Genomic DNA, 15,137 nt, shown 5'->3' on the forward strand with positions numbered 1-15,137 from the left:
TATAGAACCTAGGTTTAGAGTCGCTGTTTAAAATGTTTTGCAGTTTCAGAATGTGTCACACATCCAAGTTAGTTACTTTTCTTTTGTTCTATTAAGAAAATCATTTGGGTATGTTAGTAGTTTTTAATAAGTTTGAGAGCATCTTTTCAGGAAAACTCAAATTCCAAAGTTGCCAGAAAATATTGTCGCTACTAATGAGGTCTTCAGTGACCAGTTAGGGACTGGTTAAATAATTGTATTCCTGAGAGACCTTCAGATGTTTTAACCTAAGAAATTTTCTTGAACACCTTCTAGCTAGTTTTCACAAAAGAAATTTTAAAAATGCACAGCAAAACTGCACTTTAGGTTTTTATATTAAAACCTGTAGCAGTAACATGATTGAGCAATTGTAATCTATACAGAGGTTTTGCAAAAGCCATCATTACTGTCTTGTGTTGTTACCCATAAAATTATTTCAAAATTATTCTCAGCCTGAGAATAATCTTTAGTGCCCTGTGGATGGGTGAGACCATATGAAGTGACTGTGTCAAGTCTAAAATTCCTCTGCTGAATCAGCAAAGTACTTGAGCCCAGAGTGCTTTGAAAACGCAGCAGTATTTGCCAGATCCTATCCCCCCCATGGCAACAAGGACCAAATCAAATGAAGATGTAAAAAGGTAATCAGGAGACCTTGAAGGTAACACATAACTAACTTGTTTCTGAATTTCTGAGCCCCCTTAACTCCAAAAGACATTTCTGACACAGAGTGTGTGGGAGGTGTGTGTGCTGAAGGTTGCTTCTCAAGCGATGACCTATTAATAATCTTTTTGGTGTTCCTTGGAGATAAGTCATATTCTTCAGTGGGTGCAGTTTCCTTTACAACAGGAGTCATGGTAGGCCATAAAAACCTCCGTAAATCTTTCTCTCACTGATAGAAGGAGCTGCTACAAGGGCTAAGTGTGTTGCAGCTGATGCTTCTCTGGTACTCTACTGGGTGCATCAGAACACAACTGTGGCAAAGGCAGCAGGCATTTCTCTTACCACAGGGGTCTGTCTTGGAACATTTCTTGGCTAAAAAAATTGTCAGTTGCTGGCAAATTTTCTTGTCAATTCTCACAAGCACTAAGTACAAATCGGACAGTTTTGCTTTAGGTCTTCAGCATCAGTGCTAGGACATTGTACCCGGAGTGCCAGGAGCATCACACATGGGCAAAAACTGTCATGAGAGGCCAAGCAGAAATGACAGCTTAGTGCTCTCTTTTTTGAAATGAGGAAAATTTCAATAGTGGGGCGAAAAACCCTTCCCCTCGCTGTGCTTGTTTGATCCACATTGTAGTTACAGCGAGGGATTCCAAATGAGGCCATAAGCCCTGACATTGTGGAGCGGGAACGTGCACTTGTGAAAGCACAGATCTGCAATGCCACTGTAATTTTTTTTTTCCCTTTTTGGAGAAAGATGACATAATTAGAGTTGCAGTCCTCAAGGGAAAGTACAGGAATTCTGATTAATCACTGAAAGTCTTCTCATCCACAAGCCTTCCATGTAAATAAAGTTAGTTTCAGCTATGCTTCAAGTAATCTATCAGTGTATTTATAAATGTGTTATTAAAAAAACCAAAAGAAAACCAAAACCTACACACACACACACAAAAAAAAAAAATCACCTAAAACTACTGCAAATTTGTGTGAGAACATCATTCTGGTTTCAGTTCCAAGATAACTTAATGTTCTTTAAGGCTGGAAGAGAACATAGTTTCATTACAACTGCACATATTAAGGGTTTTGTATGAAATGAGCATCTCAAGGCAAGGGGAAGAAAGCAGCATTGTTCCAGGGCTGTTTTTCACAGGCCTGTATTCATATCTCATCCTTGTTGTTTGCAGGAGAGGCAGATGTGAACCAGAACAATGGGACCTCCACGAAGAGCCCAGCGGTGACAGACTCCAAAGGCACAGCAGACCCGAAGAATGCCTGGCCTGAGGCCAACCCAGCTGACAGGACTGGTCGCCCCCACTTGATCCGCCTCTTTTCCCGAGATGCCCCAGGAAGAGAAGACAACACCTTCAAAGATCGGCCCTCGGAGTCAGACGAGCTACAGACCATCCAAGAGGACAGTGCAGCAGCTTCAGAGAATTCGGATTTGATGGCTTCACAAAAACGCTCCTCTTTCCGGCACGGATCAAAACTGGCATCTGCGAGCACTATAGACCATGCCAGACATGGATCTCCACGGCACAGAGACTCGGGTCTGCTTGACTCGCTGGGAAGATTCTTTGGAGGTGAAAGGCACGTTCCCCGGCGGGGCTCGGGCAAGGTGAGCTCTGAGGAATAGAGAACTGCAAGGCTGCAGCAAAACACAGTACAATTAAAGAGGAAGGGTGGGTCTGAAAGAAAGGTCTCACTGCTATAAGGCAAGAGTTGACCTAGCCAGCAGGATGGTACTTGTAATATAATGCTTGGCTTTAAACTGAAAATTGAAAAAAAACAAAGATCTGGGAAACAAGAGGAGCTACTCTGGGTAGTAACATGGAGTATTAGCAATCCAGGGGGCTCTAGAAACATTGCTGGGAGGAATTTTTGTGGGCATTTAATGTGGTGTGTTGTATGCATTTCTAAGCTGTGCCATTTAGAGAAACTTCAGTCTACTTTTGCGTCTTGTTCTTAAATATTGGGAAAAGGGAGCTGGGTAAGAGCACTAAATGCAAGATGATCTCTACAAATCTTGGCACTAACTGAGGGATAAACTTGGAAATAGACGTTAGAAAAGGAATTGTGACCAAATTCTCAGCCTGCTTGTGCAATAGTATGTTTAAGATCAGTTGACAGCATTGCCAGGGAGATGGCTTGACAGATATTATCCTGAATCCCAAGTGCACAAAATGATCCAGCTGCTTTATTCTGACAAGAAGTAGAGATTTATTCCAAATATTTCATATTAGAAATTGCATAATGAGCCATTTCTACACTATCAATTCAAAAACAAGGCATTGTTAATTACATTCTTCCCTTTTCCAGGATACCTGGAAAATTATACAGCTGGCATATTAGCTCATTCTTATTCAAGTGGCAAAGTTAAATATGTTTTCACTGTACCTTTTGTCATGTAAATGATACGTGGAGTCTTATGTTTGTGTGTCCACACACTACATAAGCATTCAAGTGGAACTGCTGTAGGGCTGTAAAACTTTTCTTTTAGCTGAATTTGTTGTAGTTACTTAAGCTGTGTGTCACAGAAAGCAGCATTCATAGTTGCTGGCTGAGCCCAAACTTTTGAAAATCTTTTGACAATCTTTGAGGTCTATTCAGTGTTCCAACCTGTGATCTGTGCTGTCTCTTAGTGCTGCACTGGGACTGGACACAAACTGTCCTGTGGTGTAAAACTGATCTGTGGTGGTCCCACAGCTGCGGCTGTCAGTGTCCTTCACAGCTCCACACCTGGAAGCACAATGTGTAATATCCCTTCCCTGAAGAGTTGTTGTAATGTAGAGACCACTGGATGAAAAATACTCAAGAAACTTAAAACCAGAAGCTTCTCACACTTAGTGGGTGGTACTAAGCAAGCTGAGTGTTTTGTTCTTTTTATTTCTCACCTTTACCAACTGGGGCCTGTATTGCTATTGGCAAAGATTTAGCAGCCAGGGAATTCTTTCTGTAGTAGCATTTCTGTGTGTAATGTTCCTATGTGTAATGTTCATAAATGCAACAAGCAGTTGCTGTGAGCATGAAGAAAACCTTTTTTCTTATTGTTACTGTAAATAACAGAGACTGTTCCCAGCTGCTATTTTCTGGAACCTGGTTGGCCAGCTCAACTCTTGCTGTTTTGTTCATGTACTGTGTTACTCAATGAAAAATAGTGTATGAAATGTTCTTTGTACAACAAGGTGACAATACCAAAAAGTTAGATTCTGCATACAGAATATACAGAGGTATGTGCATTCCTGCTTGGCAATAAATCAAACCAATCAACTCAGTTTTTAGGAGTAATGACTAAAAAATGTCTGCAAGCTGTACAAAGTCTGTATTTTATTCTTTGGTGTGAACACGATTGTAATGATTCTCTACAGATTTTCATGTAATTATATATGAGAGGACAGAAGATCATGTCTTTTATCTCTGCTGTAAAATGCTATTTTGAAGAACTTAAATGTCTGTAAAACAGAACAGAATTATGGACAATTCTGATTTTTTTTTTTTAACAAGAAGAAGTAGTTGTTTTGGATTTTTTTCCCCTTAAGAATGATTACTCGTAGTGTTACAGAGTTCTGATTTGCAGATCTGAGCTGGAAGCACAGAGATGTTGAATTATTTTGGCAAAATTCCATCACATTAGGACTTCCAGTGCCAAAGCATCTCTAGCACTCTTCCAGACAATGATAATATTGATGTACGTCCTAGGAAACATTCCTAGGAAGCTCTCTTGTGCGGGGGCTTCAGTGTGGAAAGTACTGAGCAAGTGGCACAGACAGTAATTTCAACAATTATTTATTTAGCCTCTGAAACAATGCCTTTTGGTTTCTTGTATCAAGATAGGCTTGTGGTGTCATTTATTTATACAAGAGTAGACAGAGGAAATCTAGATGGCTCATTTGTGCTTAAACTCTAAATAGATGTTCCCATTTGCCAAATTTTTTAGAGGATCACTGATAGATGATGAAGGTGTTCATGATCAGCCGTAATAGAATGAAGTCCCTTGGCAGTATTCCAGACTTCACTAAATAAACAGGTCTTTGGTAAATAAGATACCACTAAAAGCACCTTAAAGGATGACTTTCAAAGGCTTGAAAAGTTCCTAGAGCTGCACTGTTTATTTGCTTGCACTTTTTTCTTTCTTCATTTTGAAGCATTTCAAAACAATTTTGCAGCTGCCTCTCTTGCAGTCTTCCTTTTTCAGCCAGCCCATGCCTCAGTGGGAGCATCTCAACTACCCACACCAGCAAGCACTGGAATGCAAAGACAACACTTGCTCTTTGTACAGATTTAGGGCTGACATTCAAGCAAAACACATTATAAATTCTTTGTGGAGGCATTTTCTTCTTGCATCCATAGCTAAGAAGTACATAAATGAATAATATTCACTATTGTGTCCAGAAAGGTGGGGTAGGAACAATGCTGAGACTGTTTCATGGCCTCCTTTTCTCATGTGGAGCAGGTTCTCCCCTGCTCTGCAATTCCAAAGTTAAATTGCATGGGAGTTCCTTGGGAGTTGTTAAAAATATAAATACTGGAATGTACAAAAATATTCCTTTTCCTCTAAGGGGCAGTAAGTGCATTGGTCATTTTTCCCCCAATCCCATGGAGATTTTGGGTAGCTGAATCTCAATTACAACCAGGTTGAATTTTGTACTTTCAAGAAAAACTTTTAAGGTAGAATATTTGAAATAAAAGTGTTGTTGTGCACAGCTCAAATTTAATTGTATTCAAAAAATTAAAATTATGATGGAAAGAATTGTGGTGCAGACATTTTAAATAGCATGTAAGAAAGAGTAGCATAACCATAAATTATTTCCTTTCTAATCTTATAGAATATTTGTCTAAGCAAGTTTGTTAAAACAATCAAATGTTCTTTGTGCTTCCTAGATTCTGAGCCGGTATTCAACTTCAGTATGTAACTGCTGTTTTGTTTCTTTGATGCAGTTGTTTATGCTTTTGTAATCCTTTTGTTTATGATTTTATTTTTTTTTTCTACTAAAGTTTGGATTGTGAAATAAGAATTTTTCTGTCCTGGTTTAACATTTTGTATTAACGTACTAAACTTAAACTACACTTGTGACACAGATCAAACAAAATATGTGAGTGACAGTAAATAGTAGGTGAGGCAAGACTTAGTGAAAGAATAAATCCATTTCTCTTTTACATTTTGCTTCAGTTTTGTATGCAATCTTTTAACAGTCTCTGTTACTTGAATGAAGCCATGCTATTGTATTTCCTTCCCAATTTCTATGTGTTTGGGTGCAAGAAATATGGAATATAGAGATGGAGCTTCTCCATGCTACAGACAGATACAAGGCAGGAGCAGCACTGGGATGAAGTTCTTGTCAATTTGAGCAGAGGTTTGGGATCAGCATTTCTGAATCAGCAGTTCCAAAACCACTCCTGAGCTAAGCAGTTGTTAGAGTGGGGAGGCAAAGCATTTAAGAACCACAGTTTTAAATAATGCTGTGGAAAGATAAATTAATCGGAATATTTTTTTCTTTTTTTTGCACTTGAACTCTATTCACATTTCTTGTGGAAGCTTTAATGTATACTACAGCACCATGAAGAATTTGAAAAGCAGTTAAATCAGTGCTAGTCTGACTAGTATATGATGTGATTTAAATAAATACTTACTGTGATTTTAATTTCCAAGTCTTAGTTTTCAGGGAGTGATATTGCTTGTGATACACTGTTTTGTAAAACCTGCTGTGCAAGCAGTATGTTTGCAAAAAAAAAAAATTTACAGAGTTTATAGTGGTTGTAACAATAATCTTGTTTTAATCTTTTGCTTTTTATGTGCTTTATGTATTCATTAAACTGTTTACATCACAGAAACCAGTGTACTAATGATTTAATTTGTTTTAAATACTTTAATCCATTAACAGAAGTTGCAACAAACTACTACTTGTACGTGATAGGTTTTTAGTTCACTAAGAGGCTGCGTGCCCTGCAAAATTCAGTTAGAACAGTGCATTGGACAGAAGGGAATAGAGATGCTTCCTTCTGGAAGGAAAGGGTAGGCTTTGAATAACCAAAGCTCCTGAAGCTGATGTTCTCACTTAATGGGAACTGAATCTGGCCTCTCGTTTGTAACAGGTAGTAATGAATAATGAATACCTAAAAATGAATTAGTGTAACAGGACTGCCAGTCTGAAGCTCATTTAGCTTGTGCAGTGGTAGAACCTCAGACTACTTTAGATCTGCTTGGTTTAAAAAAAAAAAAATCACCTGTACAAAACAAGGAAATACCAACCGGTGAGTACACACACCATGTGAGAAGTGAACGGCCTAGGAGCCAACATCATGGGATTGACTTTGACCTGTTCATTTAACACCTGTATGACCATTCACATGTTCACATATGTGCCTAATAATTAACACATTATTTAATGCACTGGAAGTTGCATATTCAAGGAAGTTACTGCTTGATGGAATTATTACAGGTACCAGAGGATTTTGGGAATTGGACTAGGTTAAATGCTCTTTAAGTGTACTTCAAAGTGCAAGCACTAAATTTTGGTAAAGTATTACTGATGCTTTGTGCTCACCTGACATCAGCTGCATGGCAAGGTTTGTTTAGAAATGGGACAAAGTTATTTGGGGCTTGCTGATTTGTTTTACAAGTTAAAGAGGAAATCATGACTGGGGAGAATGTCTGTGTGCTTTGCTGCTTTTACTGTTTTTTTGTATGATCACAGAATCACAGAGTCACAAGGTTGGAAGAGACCTTCAAGATCATCGAGTCCAACCCATGCCCTAACACCTTAACTAAACCATGGCACTGAGTGCCACATCCAGTCTTTTTTTAAACACATCCAGGGATGTTGACTCCACTACCTCCCTGGGCAGACAATTCTCGTACTTTATCACCCTTTGCATGAAAAACTTTTTCCTAATATCCAACCTATATTTCCCTAATATCCAACCTATATTTCCCTTGACATAGCTTGAGACTGGGACCTCTGGTTCTGTCAGTTGCTGCCTGGAGAAAGAGACCAATCCCCACCTGACCACAACGACCCCTCAGGGAGTTGTAGAGAGTGATGAGGTCGCCTCTGAGTCTCCTTTCTCCAGGCTAAACACCCCCAGCTCCCTCAGCTGTTCCTCACAGGGTTTGTGCTCCAAGCCCCTCACCAGCCTCATTGCCCCCTCTGGATGTACTCAAGCGTCTCAGTGTCCTTCCCAAACTGAGGGGCCAGAACTGGACACAGCACTCAAGGTGGGGCCTCACCAGTGCTGAGTACAGGGGAAGGATGACCTCCCTGCTCCTGCTGGCCACACCATTCCTGATCCAGGCCAGGATGCCACTGGCCTTCTTGGCCACCAGGGCACACTGCTGGCTCATGTTCAGCTGCTGTCACCAGCACCCCCAGGTCATTTCTGCCTGGCCACTGTCCAGCCACACCATCCCCAGCCTAAAATGCTGCAGGGGGTTGTTGTGGCCAAAATGCAGGACTCAGCACTTGGACTTATTAAACTTCATCTTGTTAGACTCTGCCCATCCATCCAACGGTTCCAGGTCTCTCTGCAGAGCCATCCTACCTTCCAACAGATCGACACACACTCCAAGCTTAGTGTTACCTGCAAATTTACTAATGAAAGACTCAATACCTTCATCCACACCATCAGTAAAAATACTGAACAGAACTGACCCCAGCACAGACCCCTGAGGGACACCACTGGTGACTGTCCCCAGCTGGATGCAGCACCATTCATCACCCCTCTCTGGCTCGGCCATCCAGCCAGTTCCTAACCCAGCAAAGAGTGTTCGTGTCCAAGCCATGGGCTGCCAGCTTCTCCAGGAGAAGCTGGAGCTGTGGGAGACAGTGTCAAAGACCTTGCTGAAGTCCAAATAGACAACATCCACTGCCTTTCCTGCATCCACCAGATGGGTCACCTGGTCATAAAAGGAGACCAGGTTGGTCAGACATGACCTACCCCTCCTAAACCCATGCTGACTAGCCGGATACCCTGGCCATCCTGTAAGTGCTGCATGATGACACTCAGTATAAATTGCTCCATTATCTTGCCAGGTACTGAGGTCAGGCTGACCGGTCTATAATTACCAGGATCCTCCTTCCCACCCTTTTTGTGAATGGGTATCATCACACTGGCCAGCTTCCAGTCATCTGGAACCTCAGCAGTGAGCCAGGACTGTTGGTAAATGATGGAGAGTGGCTTCACAAGCTCATCTGCCAGCTCCCTCATCATCATGGGATGGATCCCATCTGGTCCCATAGATTTATGAATATCCAAGCATCTCAGCAGTTCTCTGACTGCCTCCTCTTGGATAATGGGGGGACCATTCTGTTCCCTGGCACCATCAACCAAGCCAGGAGGACAGTTGTCCTGGGGCCAATCTGTCTTCCCACTAAAGGCTGAGGCAAAGAAGGCATTAAGTACTCTGCCTTCTCCTCATCTGCAGTTACTCAGTTCCCTCCCTCATCCAGTAAAGAGCAAATGCTAGTCTTACCCTTCCTTTTACCATTAATATATTTGTAAAAGCATTTTTTATTATCCTTAACAGAAGTCACCATTTTAAGTTCAAACTGAGCTTTGGCCTCTAATTTTTTTTCCTACATGCTCTACCAGCCCTCTTGAATATTTCCTGAGAAACCTGACCCTCCTTCCAAAGACTATACATCCTCCTTTTATTCTTAAGTTCCTTCAAAACCTCCTTGCCCATCCAAGCTGGGCATTTACCTTCTCATCTTTTGGCACACAGGGACAGTCTGTTCCTGTGCCCTCAAGATCTCTGTTTTGAAGCTCGCCCACCTTTCCTGAACTCTTGTTTTTAAGGGCAGCTTCCCAAGGAACTCTCTGAATAAATCTCCTAAGTAGACCAAAGTCTGCCCTCCGGAAGTCCAGTGTAAGATTCTTCTTGGTGTTCCTCCTCATCTCACAGATATCGAGAACTCTGTAATTTCATGATCACTCTGTCCTAGGTGGCCTCCAACCACTACATCTCCCACCAGCCCATCTCTATTTGAAAACAGCATAGTCCCTCCCCTGGTGGGCTCACCCACTAGCTGCAACAAAAAGTTGTCCTCCATATGCTCTAAAAATTTCCTGGACTGCCTCTTTTTTGCTGTATTAAGTTCCCAGCAGATGTCTGGTAGGTTAAAGTAATCTACAAGAACAAGGGGTGATCTTGTGCCTCTTACATTCAGAAATGTATTAGTAACATGCTCAGACTAAAATACAAATTAATCAACTAAAGCATTTGAAAGATCTCCGTTTCTAATCACTCCACAGCAAAAGGTCTCCCCCTTTCATGAAACTTCTAACACAATCTTTCAGTTCAGTCTTTGCTTGACTATTTCTAGAGTCTTCTATCCACTAATATGATACAATAGTAACAGTAGTACCTGTAAGTTGCATGCAGAAGAGCATGAAAGTTCTGTAGAAGAGCTCCAAGGATTCTCTTGAGCACTTGGTGAAGTTCAAAGCTCATGGTGCTCTTTGCCTGGGCCTGAGCCTGATGGCAGAGCTGGTGGAGAGGCAGTGATGGCAGCTTTGGGATCTTTTGGTGGGAATTTGCCTCAGCTGCTCAGCCATTCCTCTCTTGTTCACCTGCATGGCCCCTCAGCCCAGATGAGAGTAAGGTCTGGAGTTAATTTTAAAACTATATATCAGAGGGGGGTGTCTGTTTAAAGAAGTGCAAGGCAAGGCAGCGATGTGCATACAGATGGTCAAATAGATCTGTTAAGATTTAGCACAAGGATTTTCTCTGCCTAAGAAGGTTTACTTCTCTGCAGATGAAGCAGTTTGATAAGTAAGAAATTGCTTTATATTAAAATCTGCTATATTGGTTTTTTCTATCACGTTCCTTGCAAATAAAGAACTGCATTTTCCTTAGCACATTCCATCCTAGAATGCCAAAATAAATTACTGTAATTCAGCTGTTTTCAGATTACACAATAGTAAATGCTGCCAGATAGAAAACCAGAGCAAAAGTTACTACCTTTTTTGTCCCTGACCTTGTTTTGTACCTCTGTCATTACATACCATTAGTGACAATTGCTGGCTTTCACCTTTTTTACTGATGCAAAATATCTCGCCATGTTCCTGAAATGGTCTCCATTTAAGACACGTTACACTCCAAAGTTACTTGGTTTCATTTCTGAGCTGCACAAAAAATTGTCCACTGCCATTTTCAGGTGATTTTACTGATTTTTTTACAAATCAACTTAAAAATATTGGTAAGGAACAAATATTACCCCTTTTGCTTATGATGCATCTCTTTCTTCATTTCTGGTACCTCAAACAATTAATGTACTTTGGAAACTGTATGAGCCTCAGGTTTGGAGCTGTCCATCTTCCCCACTTCATACTAACCATATTATTGGAAATTTTACCACAGTATTTGTTTCAAAGAAATATTTTATTAACCATGCCATGTCTTAAGTATTTCATAATAGTAAACCCTGCTCTCTCTACAAGTTATGCTGAGACAGGCAATAGTGCTTTTAACAACCTGTATGATGAGAGTTTAGCCTGTCACTTGCTTACCTATTAAAGGCAGAAAAGACATAGAATTGGGCCAATCTCTCAAAGATGAGAACTAATCAAATATTTTCTGGGTGGGTGGGTGAGTGTGATTTCCAGAAAACAAGGTTGTAGTAACATTTTTCTGGCCAGCAGCTGTAAAGTGATAGTGTACACCTGGTATTTATAGCTTTGTTTTCTAAATAATTCCCATCTTGCTTATTGTATTGCCTTCATGACTATATGAAAATACTAGGGAACAGGACATCTAAAAATTGTATCAATTACTGCTTTCTTACCAATGGCCATACCCATACCCCATAATGTTACATTATTTTGCTGTAGCAACACCAGCAAACAGATGCATCTCCACCAAATATGCAGGCGATCAGTAGAAACTGATCATGGTGAAACTAGTGCAGGATGCCTTCCATATCTTGCCCATGTACAGTAAAGTCCTAAAAGCTGTGAAGTTTGATGGTAGCAGAAGCTACTTAGAGAATAACTACTAGCCAAAGTATTTTTTTTCCTGGAATAATGATTCTCAAACAAAATCCAAAACAAATCCAGCCAAGAAAACCCTGGCCCAAACCATGGATCATTTCAACAAAGTTTAATCTATGTCATTGAAACCAACTTGAACTATAATAGAACAATACTGAGTATGCATCAGAGACTATATCCAAGCAGATAAAGAATTTCTATCATAAAGAATATTTGAATAAAAGCATTCATGATAGGCAAAAAAAAAAAAAAAAAGCTTTAAAAAAGCCAAGTCAAATTAAAGCACTGGGTTTTGCCTCTGAAACCATTTATCAGGTGTCACAACAATGGAATAAACTGAACACAGGATAAAAACCCAGAAGGTATGATGGCACTGGTCACCCATTTGAGACCCATCATAAACCAGAACTCTCCTGAAAAATCACCCCCATTATTCTTCTGTTATCCCCAGTAATTCTTTTACTTGCTAATTTATGAATACTAATCATCAAGGCACTAAGGGCTAACAGGATTATGGAGAAAGTGGTTCTGGATTATTGATTGGCACCTCTCTTGATCGGGGAGTGTTCTCCATTGTTTCCTTCTTCTTCCTTTTGTTTCTTATTCTTCAGTCATCTCTAGTCACTGCTATGTTTGTTATTCCTGTCATTCTGCTAAGAATTCTTCCTCTTTTTCTTCATTGCGTACTTCTAGACAAAGATTGATCTCAGCACAACCCTGAAAGGCAGAATCTCCTACATTCTACATCCCTCTTCCTGCCAATTCTCCTCTATACCTTTGAGCAAATAATTTAATTTCTGTGTTAACTTCCACATTAGTAAAAATTAAGAGTACCATTACAAGGATATGTGGCTCATCCTTCCTAAAGCGATTTTAAAAGCCTGCTAGATTAGGTAATTAACAGTAATGTCATCACCAGATCAGCCAGTGGGGAAGACGTCAACATTCCCATTGCTTTTGATAACTGATCAGCAAGTTGTTAACAGCCTGGGACAAACACTGCCACCAAGAGCTAACTGCTCTCTGGGTTGTATGTGAACAAAGGTGGAACCAACACCACCACAGCTCTGACTGAGCAGTGCATGCTCACAGAAGTTACATTCTTCCTAGAATAAGCATGGAAAAATACATCCCACATGGGCTGTGTATTCTGTTACTCCCTGGTGAGAGCTCGGGTAGCAGCACTGGAAGGTTCTCATGAAGTGTCAGTCATGCCCAGGAACACAAAGCCCCTCCAAATCCCAAGATGAAGTAATTTCTGTATTCAAGTGCCTGTGAAGATTTCTCATTAAACTATATAATAGATTTCCATATTAAAATAAGAAAGGAAAAAAGCATATATATTTACTGAAAGGATGCATCTCAATTCCAGTTTGGCATACACAGTTAGAAGCCGTACTGACTACCTCAGTTTGAACCTGGATAGGAATTTCATTAGAGTTTGGATTCAGAGCCCATTTCAAGGACTAACACAAAATCAGCTGAGTGATTGCCTGCAACAAATTGCCTGATAACTTTCATTTTTTTCTTCCCACAGAACAGCACGGTGTTCATCACATAATGCTTAAAGGATAATTTTAGTCTACCACTACAGTTCCAAATGTCTTAGTGGGGGTGGTTAAGCATAATGGACAACGTACAGGTTGTGGAACAGTTTGGTTTTCTAAGACAATCTAAATGCAATTTTCATGTCTATGTGAATTTGAAATGCGTGGATTTTGAATGATATCTTTTAAATTCATGCACAGCAACTTGTTAGGTATTTTGTGAAGAAAAGCTTTTGGAAGCCATGAAGCCCATTGAACCCCTGAAAAAGCCCTTTGTTTTCCATCTTTACCTGGTTTGACTGCATTTTAAATCAGCTATTTGCATATTTTATACACATGGATTTTGTCAGTAGAAAAACAACATGGGATGTTGTTAGATTTTCATCTCACATTCTAAAGTATGCAACAAAAGCACACAATACTGATACCAAAAGGAACTGTAAAAAGCTGTAAATTCAAGTACTCAAAAAATATCTTAATATTGTTATTGGCAAAAATGCATATCACGGACTGATGAGGCGTTAGATTCATATGGAATCTTCAGCTATAAGCAATCCTCTTGTGGAGGATAAAGAGTCCTCAGAGAGATTATAATATGCATTTAAAAGTGTCCCCTAATGCAGCTGAGTTGCAAGATCTGACATATCCCATTTATAGCAAGCAAAGTCAGGGGTGGATTTCTTGGGATTTCATGACTGAAAAAAAAAGCTTGTACCTGCTTAACTGTATCCATTTTATACCCAGAGCCAGTTGTTGCACAATACTGAATAGCATGCATATATACATATACATAAATATATACACACCCGCACACAAACACACATTTGGGTATTTTCAGGTCAACTGGAAATGTAATAACCTTGCACAAAACCCCAAATGGAGCCCATATTGTTAGTTAATTAATGTCAACTAGCTAACAATACTTTACTAATTTTAATTTATTAATTTTTAAGATTTTAATTTATTAAAAATTAATTTTAATTAATTTTTAACTTAACAGCTCTTACAAGGTACTAATAGAGGTAGTGCCAGTAAATGTAATTAGTCTGATGTGAAAATACATGGCTAACACAGGGAATGCAATTCCAATGTATAGCTAATTTTGAAACTTAAAATACCTGCATGTTTTCTTTGCACTGCATTCACAGTTAATCTTTTTTTTTTTTTTTTTTTTGTCTTAGTGGCCAACATACCACCATACTACCAAGGTAGGTAGTAAAACAATGATACTTTCCTGTGCATCACTAGAAAAAAACCACAAAATGTTAAAAAAAAAAATCACTCCCCTTACAGGATAACTGCGGGTATTTTATGTATATTTTTAAGAATTCTTATTTAGATTATTAATCCTTAAAACTATTGGTTTCACAGTGAAGTTGAAAACTATGTTTTTGTTATCAGATCTCCCAGCTACTGATTAAATTTCTAGTCCTGGTAAATCTTTTACTAAGATCATTCAGCTTTAGGGTTCCTTTTGGCTTTTTTGAAGGTGCAGCAGAGTTGACTTAGTTGAGATCTTTAACTGAGGTCAAATGTTTCATTAATGCTTACTGGGAACAGGAAAAGCTGAATGTTCTGTTCAGTTACTGTTCAGAATTATTGTATGCTTAGACTTTTTTAAGGGCACAAACAGAGGCACCTCAATTTTAAACTTCCCCACGAATACGCCAGGGCTCTGAAGGGCTCTGAATTCACACTCATACTTGGCAAGTACATTTCAAAATACATCAATATGGAAGCCAAGGATGCCTTTTATTGGCAATGCTCTCAAGAAATTCTTAAACAACATTGCAAGAGGTGTGGGGAGAACTCAGCTGCAGCCCCGGGTAAAAGAGACCAGTAGCAAAAAAGAAAAGAAGCAAATTACATCCCTTTCTAAAACACAGTTGCTCTTCTCTACTCCTATAAGGTTTTAACAAGAATATT

The 15,137-nt window shown here is 39.6% G+C and overlaps 1 protein-coding gene across 7 annotated transcripts in view; it reads left to right on the forward strand.

Annotated features, from left to right (window-relative positions):
• Window positions 1–15,137, forward strand: part of MBP (myelin basic protein) — a 110,918-nt gene that overhangs the window by 87,568 nt on the left and 8,213 nt on the right. For 3 of the 7 annotated variants that reach the window (XM_021530848.3, XM_077784634.2, XM_085571847.1), the window contains exons 4-6: window positions 1,863–2,293; window positions 5,557–5,580; window positions 14,393–14,419. In XM_021530848.3, coding sequence (XP_021386523.1) covers window positions 1,863–2,293; window positions 5,557–5,580; window positions 14,393–14,419 — 482 coding nt within the window. The remainder of the gene's footprint in view (window positions 1–1,862; window positions 2,294–5,556; window positions 5,581–14,392; window positions 14,420–15,137) is intronic. The other 4 variants (XM_021530849.3, XM_085571848.1, XM_021530851.3 and 1 more) reach the window with 2 other exon arrangements.

Source organism: Lonchura striata, chromosome 2 (assembly GCF_050655825.1).
Source record: "Lonchura striata isolate lonStrDom1 chromosome 2, ASM5065582v1, whole genome shotgun sequence".
Taxonomy (NCBI): domain Eukaryota; kingdom Metazoa; phylum Chordata; class Aves; order Passeriformes; family Estrildidae; genus Lonchura; species Lonchura striata.